Here is a 10,214-nt window from a genome sequence, read left to right as displayed (position 1 = left end):
GAAAGGGTGGGTGGGGGAGTGGGACACGTGAGGGACTTCAGCACTCTTGTCTTTGCCTGATAACGACAGCCACTGTGATGGACGCTGAGGCGTCATTCCTCTGTTGTCGCCTGACGTGTTCGGATAGGTCTTCTAGATAAAGGAACACTTTTGAAGATACTGTGCCATGAGGACCGTTCGATAAGGTAGGTCTCCGGCGGAAGCCGGTATCATCCGTCAACAACGGTCTCGTTCTTACCGGCAACGCTCTACGAGTATGTGGTTTGTGTTGGTAGTTCCGCTGTGATTGAAGGGCCACCCGTTCAGTCATGGCGGCGCTGTAGTGAACAAGAATCGAGAGTGTGCAAAAAGACTACATAGCCCTAGGAGGGTTGCATGACGCGATTCCTTTCCATGCTCCTCTCACTTCTCCCGGCCGAAAATAAGTGAGAAGGTAGATGGGACCTGCGGCTTTGTAACGAAGACCATAGTCTGTACCCTTTTGCAGTCAATCCGAATTAGAACTTCAAGCTACAGGGACGCTCCAACCTCAGTCGACACGGAGCTGTACGAGAACTTGGTCGTTAGTGGGGCTACGCGGAAAGAGCGACCCGAACTAGGATTTCGTGAGTTGAGATCAGGAAGACAGATTGTCTCGCCTTTCCGGTTCAAAAGTGGTCTGCCATGCAATAAAGTCCCAGACGCTCATTTCAAGGCGCGGTGCAATTTACAAGGACGGTTTCACTCTCTGTCGTTGCAGTGTCCGTAGAGCTCCAGTCTAGACAGATGAGCGGCGGGTGACACCCGATGGCAGCGTTGGAGAGGACGCTTTGTTTTAGTGCCTTAGTCAGAACTAGGCCGATAAGCGTATTCTGTGACTCCCGGACAAGCAAGAATTCCATTATAACACAGTTGATGGTGCTAGACGTTAACCTGTCCATGGGAATTCCTGGGACTGTCCGCTCAGCCTGTGAACACTACACCCTTTGTAAGGGAATGTGATAGGAAACAACAGTGTCCGCCGCCTGTACACATGCAAGCGAAGAGCTATTGTTAAACCTGCCGAAGGCTCCGGAGTAAACCCCCAACCACCGAAGGGTACTGGCCACTCTCTCCTCTTACCTACAGAAAGGTGTGGGCTGGTGCAGGTCAGCGAAGACGAAAAAGAGATCCTCTGGCCGCTCTACTGTGAGGCACACCACAGATGAGAAGCTGTGAACTGTCGAGTTAAGGGCCCCTGTAGGCGAACGAGGGGCCATCGAGCGAAGACGAGACCAGCTCGCTAGTCCAGCTGCATGCGTAGACGACAGGAGAGTAGCCCTACGCACAAGGGGTGGATGGTCCTAAAAGAACAACGAATTTATACTAGGTCTGTGTTTTTTCTCTTATTGCTCTTTGCAGGGCGGTCATCTCCGCCTTGACTTTTCCGTGCTCCAGGCGTTGGTTTTCACGGTCGTGCGGCTAGCGGGCTGTGCTGCCAGTGGATGCGTGTCTTGACCTTGTTCTTGTCGCTTATTCCACCACCAGCTTTTTCTCAGAGGGTCTCACTGCGACCCTTTATACGTCAAGTACGTTGCCCTCTTCGATCACCAGGGCTAACAAATTCCAGTGTCGCTGTTACTGCCAGTCGAGAGCAAGCGGCCGCTCCTGTCTCTCTTGTCGAGCTCTGGGTTTTGAGCGCCGCCTGCACTTCTTGTTTCTAGGGACTGACTCGAGTAATTTATTTTGACCATTCTTGCCTTACTGAGCTCGTTCGGGGATGACATCAGCGGTAGGCTTTGGTGCCGTACAGGAACCCCGTAGACGACCATAACCATACTCCCCTCTCTTGCCCTCGTTCAGCGGCGGTCCGACAACTCACTAGCTCAAGAGCAACCTCGGTCCGTTTTGCCTGGCAATGCGGAACCGGATTTCCAGGATAATGATTCAGTGACTGGCTTGCCCGTAGGGAATGTCCGGCAGACTGCCACGCAATTTCCTCGGCCTGGCGCGTTTCCCCGTGTGCCGATGAGTGTCGGGTGCTTTTCTGTGTAAGCCAGCATGTCTTTCATTCTCGAGGAAGGTCCATTGTCGGAGGGCTCGCCTCGTGAGCAAGAGGCCTGGCTTGCCACTCGGGATACCATTGATCGTCCGCTCCCTGCATACCAGTACGAGCATATCGAAGCGAAAGATGCCGAGAGACTCCGCAGAACGCTGATTAGTCTCTGGATCATTAATGGCCTGCTCCAGGGGCTGACACTAACTTTGGTCATTCTGGCCTCAATTCTCTCCCGTAGAGGCCGGGAGTCTATGTGGCTGTTGGCGGTTGCCCTGATAAACACATTTATACTAGCCTTAGCTCTCGGAATTGGAATATGGGGAATGCGGGGTCGGAACGAGCGTCTGATCAAACACTGCTCCTCTATGCTGATAGCCCTCTGTTGCCTTCTGATTCTTGAATGGTGCTTCGAGCTCCTCTACGTCCTCGTCGTCTCTAGGCGCAGCGGCGTTTGGCAGAAGCACGGCACTTACACACCTCAAGAAATTTGGGAGTACAACTCATGGATTCTGGGACTGATGCTGGTTGATTTGCTTTCCATCACCTTCTGCTACACCACCAGTAAGTTCAAGGAGTCCGCTTTCGCCGCCGTTTTGGAACCTGGTTTCAGCTGAGTCCTGCCTCTTCCTTCTAGTTTACACTCTGCACTGGACCTGGAGCAGTATGTAGACTGCAAAGCGTTTGACGCGGACTTCAGTAGTAGCACTTCCCTCGTGAGAGAACGTTTGGTTCTCCTCTCATCTGTTGACTGTAGAGTGATACCAGCGAGCCTCGCTTCATCGAGACAACAAAATCGCAAGAAGACCTCAGGAACAACACCAAGTCCGGGGCTCCTCCCGATGCGGGGGCCCGGCTAGCTCAGCAAACTTCGCACACATGCATTTAGTTCAGGATTTTCTTTCGCATACACCACGGGTCTAAGCTGAGATGACTTTCTGGCTATGAGCATATCTTGCCGAGAAGGCAACGGGGAATTGCCTTCGACGTGGTGCGTGCGTGCAGGTCACAAAGCTTGGCAGCTCGCCAAGACACTAGAAATGCAAAGACAGACAGAAGCAGAGAAGCTAAAGTCGGAGGCCGGGGCGGCGGCGTATGGCACCTTCGGACGCAAAGAAGGCAGATAGGATGGCGGTCCATTCCACAGACCTTGACCCAGAATGTCCGCAACCGACCATGTACGGTTCTGAGTCAAGGCAGATGAGGCAGACGCGGTAGTGAAGGATACGGTGTTCCGGGAGGCCCTGGAGCAGAGAAACCTTCAGTAGGACTGTTGCACCGCGCCTCTGCAAAGCAAAGGTCGTACTGACGTTTTCTGTTGTACATGCTAGTAGAAATGCCCGAATAGTTTTCTGTGATAGGCGTGTTCGTAGACTGCAACGCAGTCGGTGCTTTTTTTCTTTTTGCGCTTACGGTCGAAGGCATAGCTGGACCATTGAGTGAATACTGGTGGCATGCGCCTCGGACGCTGTCGTATAGTAGTCTGTTGCAAATGGTCATCTTCTGTCATGTGCGGTGTTTTTTCGGGAACAGGACCTGTCTTGCGTGAGCGCGTCAGGCGCACGTAACGCTGGTTTCCGAATCGAGCGACCGCCACAGAATCGTACGGTGTTGGTGCCCGCCTTACTTCCCTGCATCTCGGACATTAACACTGGCTAGCAGATTGTGTATCTTGAGAGAATGATAGGCCAGTCCACAAGGCTGGCGGCACTTTGCTTCGCCGCACACTATACGGACACCGATACAAGCAGCAGCACTCTTCCAAGTCTTCGAATGCATGTGAACTCCGGAGTGGTTTTCTTCAGCAGGGGGATTCTGCTCCTTGTTCTTCCAACTGTGCAACCCTTAACTGAATACGAGATGGGTAGTGCTGTTTCGGATCTGACTGCAATATTGGGCAAGTTCTGCCTCCGGACTTAGGCGCCCTTGAAAGAGGATCAGATAGACTGATATGTGCGAGCACTAACTGAAGGCTGCTAGCAAATGAAAGAGAGGGCGATCGGGAGCGCGCCCAGCTACACACACGTTCTAGGGAGATTCAGTTGCCACTTGGCTTCTCAAGAGCACACCACGCTCTTGAAAAGCAGTAAACTCCAAGAGTGGGGTGAGTTCTAGTACCACAGGAGCCGCAGAGCCATTTGGTTCGCTTGCTTGACTTCTTCAAACAGAAATAAGAAAACAACAACTCCGACAAAAAGCGGCACCGCTCGAATGGAAAGCGTCGGCCCCGACAACTGGGCCTACACCGGGTTCCACCTGTGAGTTTTTTGCCGTACTGAAGAAATGAAAACTAACACTGACTCTTCAAACAAAACCCTTTTGTCAGGTTCACCAAACTTCTTAGAAACTCACTGCGTCCAAGAAACGACACCGAGTCTCTTCCCACCAACAAGTTGCGAAGCGCGAGCCAAACAAGGGGCCGAAAGTGCAGCACGTGCGCCGTGCCGTCTTTTAGTATGTAGCGCCCATCACTACACTGAAGCTGTTGCCATGGGGCCGCATCACTATGACCGCTTCGCAACGCCCTTGGACAGGAGAGAGAAACAACGACGGCTTTAGACCAAGCCCGCCTTGGCGCTCCGAGAAGCCGCTATCTCTTCTGTATTAAGGAGTTACTGAAGCAGTGAGCGACTGCTGTAGCCGTGTGGGTGAACCCTTTTTCGAAGCATGGACAATACCATCCTTCACCCAGAAAGAAAAAATGCTCGCGGCGATACATTCTTCTAGAACTCCCCTGACACATCGGACCTGCCTTCTTTGGATGTGCCTTCGTCCAACACAGCTGAATGCAGACTATAATACACGGGGAATGCTGATATTTTTTGGCTCTTCGATGCCGACTGCTGCATGCTGCAACCCCACGACATCTTTTCTTACTGCCGGTGCCCAAAACTAAGGTCAGTGGTTGAGTAGCTTCAAGATGAGCAATCTCAGTTCTAGACTTCCATTCCTTCTACAACTTGACGACGCACTGCGTTAATCTGCTCGCGATATGAGTTCGCCTGCGCACCCATGTCCTGAGAACAGGCAGCCGCAGCACCCGCGGCTATCCAGTCCAACCAAGGTAAGCAGCGGAGACTAGAGTGTGCGGGCGTACCCAACCAAGGACACTCGAGTTAACAAATACCAAGGCGAGAGGTACGTAGGCATACGACCGGACCGATGTCTTACATCTAGCCGTACATTCACTCCGAGGCTGGCTCAGAACATATTCTATACCGATGAGCAATTCGTGAACTTCAATGTAGGTGAGGATGTTTCCCCGAAGGATACACGCGTCCACATTCTGCTGCACCTCCTAACCCTGCCTCGTTTCTCTTAGCATCCGAGTCATCGGCCGCTGCGGAAAAAAAAGTGTCTAGGCTTCTCACCTGCGCCCGTGAAATACCTCGGGAAATGGGGATGATCATGCCCTTGCCGTCTTTGCACAGGCCTGCATGCAGTCCGCGACAAAGCAGCAAGATGATTATTAGCTATGAGGCGAAAAAACCTGAGTCCAGTGTGGGTGTGTAAGTAGATATGGAACTGTACAGAATTCAGTTTCAGAGATAGGACGAAGCTAGATACCAGGGGCTGTATCAAGGCGAGTCATTAAAAGACCAAACGAGCGCCTGGCCTGCAAGATACAAACGGGTCTACTCGAGACCACTCTCGTAAGACGCGCCAGTAAACAAGGGCATTTTATCGGGCAGGAAGCCACCCAGGCTTAGTCCCTATGAGACTGCCCCGGCGAAAGACTGACGCATCTTCACTCCGCCCGATGCTGTCTACAGTGACGCAAACGTATCACTGACTTTCGTGGAGTGTACATACCGTAGGTCCCCATTCTGAAAAAAAATTCCTCAGCTACCCTAGTACGAGTGCCTCCGTTGTGCACTGGATGTCAGAGTGTGCCCTGAATGTACTAAGCAGGTGAGGTATAGCAGAGCTGACTTATAGTCGGTGAAGGATAAAGAACGCGAAGGGAAGAGGACACCAGAGCAGCAACGTCAGGATATTTGCAAGAGCGTCCGCCCTCACAAACACTGGAAGACCATTACAAGGTCTCGTGCACGTCCCATTCGCTTCAGGGGTCTACAACATTACTGCATCGAACTCTGAAATGCCGTGGTATACCTAATCCTAGGTGTGAGCCCCAGAGCCGCCAACGACTCTGAGGAGCTAGTACATCTCGACACAGTTTTACCGAACACCGTTCTGATAGCGTACATAGTCAGGGTCTCTCATATGTAGCACAAACGTTGCTAACGAGTTCACTGGCTGTACAGTCAAGACTGTTTGAGGCTCCTGCTATGATAATGTTCATGTGTAGTGCTTGGTATCGCCTACAGACCAGTGCGCACAACTAGAGTCAAAATAGAAATCAAATACCCTTCCCTTGAGACAAGACACTTGAGAACGACCAAAGCGACCAATGAATCCGCAAGTCACACAACGGCAGTTCCCAATCTCTAATTCGTGCCCCCCCTGCACGCTAGCAGCATGCGCCCAGAAAACGACGTATGCAGCTACCTGCATGCGTGGACGAATCCGAGTTAGCGTCCTCCTCTCGCTCCCTCGGAAACCAAGATTGAACAGACAGGTCGGTATAATGACTATGCTAGCAAGAGTGCCAACAGTTGTTGCCGCTGTCTTCTCAGTTTTCCTACCTGCTTGGAGAGCTGCTGAGAGATCACCACCCTGCGCACCAACACCAGGTGCTAATATCCAGAGGTCAGGACAGGCTTTCCGAACCTGCCGAAGGGCCTCAGTATCCGTCGCCCCTACTACTAGTCCCACTCCGCCCCCAGCAGCATTGTGACGTAGAGTTCCCGAGGTCAGAGGAGAAGAAGTATCTTCCTGTACAAACTCTAGGAGCAGAGAAATACAGAAGGAAAACAAAGCGCTCCATCCGAGCTCGAGTTCAGCGCTATGCATCTCTCATGTCAGGGGTGGGATACAGCAACAACAATGCAAAAGTGAAAGCAGCCAGGGGACTGACGCATAGAAACGTTTCCGAGAAAAAGGCTCGATTGTCGACAGAAGCAGGGAAACTGCACATATTGGGCGACAAGCCGGACAGCATGATCTGCTCGGAGTTGCTAACAGAACAGCAGAAATTATCTAGGTTTGGTGTCATGTCCCCAGTCTGCGACTTTCCTGTGGATGTACTGGAGTTCCTGGTGATCTTTCAGAAGGCACGTGCATGTAAGATACAAGCCCGTTCCGCCAACTCTGTTGTTTCAAGAAGAGGTACACATCAGGCCACGACAGAGAAAGACTGCCAAGAGCGCACGAACTGGAGAGTACATTTGAAACTGTCTGTTGTGGTGAGTAGTGCACTTTGGCTAGACTCGTAAAGTCCCCCCGGTAGGACGATGAGGGATGCATTTCCTCACCTCGGGCTACATTGTTACATAGCGCTGCCACCTGTACGTACAGCGGCACCGTACTCATGGAGTCTGCTGACCCCGTGGCATCTGGAAGAACCGGGAGAGCCTGCAGTTCATTTGAAGACTTGTTGGACGTTTTCACCAACACAAAAGTGCCTTTGTTCCGATAGGACAAGAATGGCTGAATCGCATCTCTTCCCATGTAAGCGTTTACAGTAACTGCATCTGCCTGTTGTAACAGAAAGAAACACAGCGTGAGAGTGAAGACACTGGTTAACTTCCAATACATGCAGAAGTTTCCTCTTCTTTCATCCGTTCCCCTACACATGCGGTGCATTCCCTATTATCTGGGAAGACACGGAACTTGAGAAAGTGTCGACGGTGAGAACCGCTATCCCCGAATATGGAAAGGCTACTGATACGCGGTGTTCACGCTCAAACAGACGAAAGCCGGCACAGAATCAGAGACGTTGTTCTTCTATACACAAGGCAGAATAGATTCGTGAGAGGGTGGCGCTGAAACATCCCTTCAATCCAGGGGACGGCCCTTCCGTTGCTGAGCTACGGAGGTTTTCACGGGGCTTTCAGACCGGCTGCTGCCTATGTAAGGCAGCCTTGGCCTTGGCAACACACAATGCTTTGCTCCCGTTTACCTTTCCCCCTGCCCCGCATATTCCGCCTTGGAGTATGAGGTGCGAGCTGCTTTGTGTGAGCCACACGAAACTTCTCTCCCTGTTGCACAGGACTCCGGTAAGGGAACCGCAGCCGACAGGGGAGCAATGAGGAAGTATCTATTGAGTCGCTGCTGTTAGACTTTTTCAGAAAAGCGACCCGGAACCACTTGGAGACACGATCCTACGGACAGCGAGCCGAAGCCGAGACCGTCTCAGTGCTGGTGGGGAGACTTGTACAATTCCAATGTACACACGTATAAAGACGTTGCCATAGTAGCCTCACATACGCTAGTGTGACGTCGTCTAAGAACTCAGGCGACCTGGGTGAACGAATTCTAGGAGTCCCCCCTGTGAACCCAAAGACAATCAATTAACGTCGTCCCCGCAGTTTCCATTCTGACAGTCACAACACGGACGAGCAGTCAGTAAAAAGACGGAGGCTTTGCGCTTGCAACGTGCTGTGGGAAAGCATTGTGACACGTAGCGAACGGGCGGGATACCTTCAAACCGTCGAATGCAGCAGCGGCATATGCCTGAGCCGTTGACCCAATGTCCCCCCGCTTGGCATCCAAAAGAATGGGAATTTCTCTAGGAATCACGGCGCACACCCGCTCCAGTGCCTGACGATCAGCCCACAAAAAAGACGTCTGGAACTCCTTCGAAGAACTGGAAAGACACCTGGGGACAGCTGTCTGTCGCCTTGCGCTAGAGGGCACACGGAGGATGTCACGAGCTTGCAAAGTGGCGACTCAAAAGTGCAACGTATAGTGTCTCTAGGAGCTTCTTCGGCGGCCAGGGGTGAGCGGTCTCTGTGGGAGATGCCCCAAGCGCCACATGAGAGCTTACATCGACTCCCTTCGACCCAAACGCCTCAAAGAAAGCACTGTTGGGCTTGTAGCAACAAGCATAGCGATGCGTTTCTTTTATCAGTTTCTCACAGAACATCAACGCAGATTCTGCGGACACGTCGCCTCCGAGCTCCGAAGAATGAGGGTCCAAGCCAACGCACAACAAAGAGTCCACAGCGTCAATTCTGGAGTTTAGTTTCTCAAAGAAGCCTTTATCGGCCGCTGTAAAAACATTGTTTTCAGTTGCCATTGTAGTTGTGTGGTGAAGTTCGCTGGTTGCGCTGAGTCAACGACCTCCAGGCGAGCTATGTGACATCGCGACGCCGAATGCCCTACTACGAGGACCGAGTCTTAGCGCTGACGCGCTGCCCTAATTTCAGCCGAAGTCAGCCTGGGCAACAACACTTCTGTCTCAGACTTTTGAGGCTAAGAAGTAGGCAAGAAACAACTGTGGCGGTCGGCTGCGTCCGCTTCTTCCGTGCATGCCCACTGCATGCTACGCTCTACGAGGGTCTGCCCCATCCATCTGTGAAGGGAGTCCGGGTCCACGCAGGTCTCTGCAGGAAGGCAATCGGGACAATGCCGTCCGTCGTCTGACTATACGGGTACACCAGCCTTACCGACAGGGTCTACTACCCAACTACACCGACTCCTAGGTTGGTACCTGCCGCAGCTTCTGCTATCCTGGACCAGCCGCTCCGGAAGGTCCCAATGCAGTGCCTGTGGCGCTCCTACGGCCAGTTGAAACCATGCCTCGTGCCCTTTGGGTCCGGAGAGGCCGGCGATTCCAGTCTAGTAGATGTTATGTGAGCATCCTTTTCCCCTTTGCGCGCTGTGCTGTGCGCGGACTGCTGACAAGAGAGGTTCGGTGCGTTTCTCTAGTGCCTGTGTTTGAAAACATCTGTACGAAACAAGTACATCGTGGGTTTCAACTTCAACCATAAGCGGACGAGAACCTGCTGACTGCCTGCTTCTCGCACAGAGAGTGCTAACACGTGGCGAGACAACCACAAAACTAAGTCGCAGAACGATGTTGCCGCAAGAGTAGTCTCCACGTGGACACGCCCCGTGACGGTTAGCTGCAGAGGTTCTGCCTTTGCTCTGATGCGTACTCTGGCTTCTACCGAGTGCCGGAATGGCACCAACACGGAACTACAGACACCCCACTCATGAGCTCCCCCCCCGGTGAACATGGCACTGGACTTCTTCGAGGTGAAACTGCGTCCGGCTAGCCTATGTCGTTGTTCTGGCGGACGCTAGTCGTGGTAAGCCTCCGGTCCCGAAAGTGTACGGTGCAGGTTCCAGC

At 52.5% G+C, this 10,214-nt stretch overlaps 3 protein-coding genes across 3 annotated transcripts; 2 read left to right on the top strand and 1 right to left on the bottom strand.

Annotated features, from left to right (window-relative positions):
- The first annotated feature begins 20 nt into the window (after positions 1 to 20).
- Positions 21 to 3,554, top strand: CSUI_000515 (uncharacterized protein). Its single transcript, XM_068060749.1, has 3 exons — positions 21 to 605; positions 1,381 to 2,578; positions 3,020 to 3,554. The coding sequence occupies exons 2-3, from the start codon at positions 2,020 to 2,022 to the stop codon at positions 3,139 to 3,141; spliced, it is 681 nt and encodes a 226-aa protein (XP_067927278.1). The 5' UTR covers positions 21 to 605; positions 1,381 to 2,019; the 3' UTR covers positions 3,142 to 3,554.
- Positions 3,555 to 4,906: 1,352 nt separating this feature from the next.
- Positions 4,907 to 9,348, bottom strand: CSUI_000514 (orotidine 5 -phosphate). Its single transcript, XM_068060748.1, has 5 exons — positions 8,561 to 9,348; positions 7,393 to 7,615; positions 6,664 to 6,864; positions 5,386 to 5,447; positions 4,907 to 5,031 (listed from the first exon to the last, which is right to left on the bottom strand). Exons 2-5 carry the CDS (start codon positions 7,586 to 7,588, stop codon positions 4,951 to 4,953), a joined length of 540 nt encoding a protein of 179 aa, XP_067927277.1. The 5' UTR covers positions 7,589 to 7,615; positions 8,561 to 9,348; the 3' UTR covers positions 4,907 to 4,950.
- A 130-nt stretch (positions 9,349 to 9,478) lies between these two features.
- CSUI_000513 (uncharacterized protein) lies at positions 9,479 to 9,829 on the top strand (the record flags this gene model as incomplete). Its single annotated transcript, XM_068060747.1, has 1 exon — positions 9,479 to 9,829. A coding segment is annotated over one exon (174 nt), but the record flags the coding sequence as incomplete, so codon positions are not given.
- Between the last annotated feature and the right edge of the window lie 385 nt (positions 9,830 to 10,214).

Source organism: Cystoisospora suis (genome assembly GCF_002600585.1).
Source record: "Cystoisospora suis strain Wien I chromosome Unknown contig_190, whole genome shotgun sequence".
Lineage (NCBI taxonomy): Eukaryota > Apicomplexa > Conoidasida > Eucoccidiorida > Sarcocystidae > Cystoisospora > Cystoisospora suis.
Note: the sequence above shows the minus strand (reverse complement) of the source record. Positions and strands in the feature narration are given on the sequence as shown.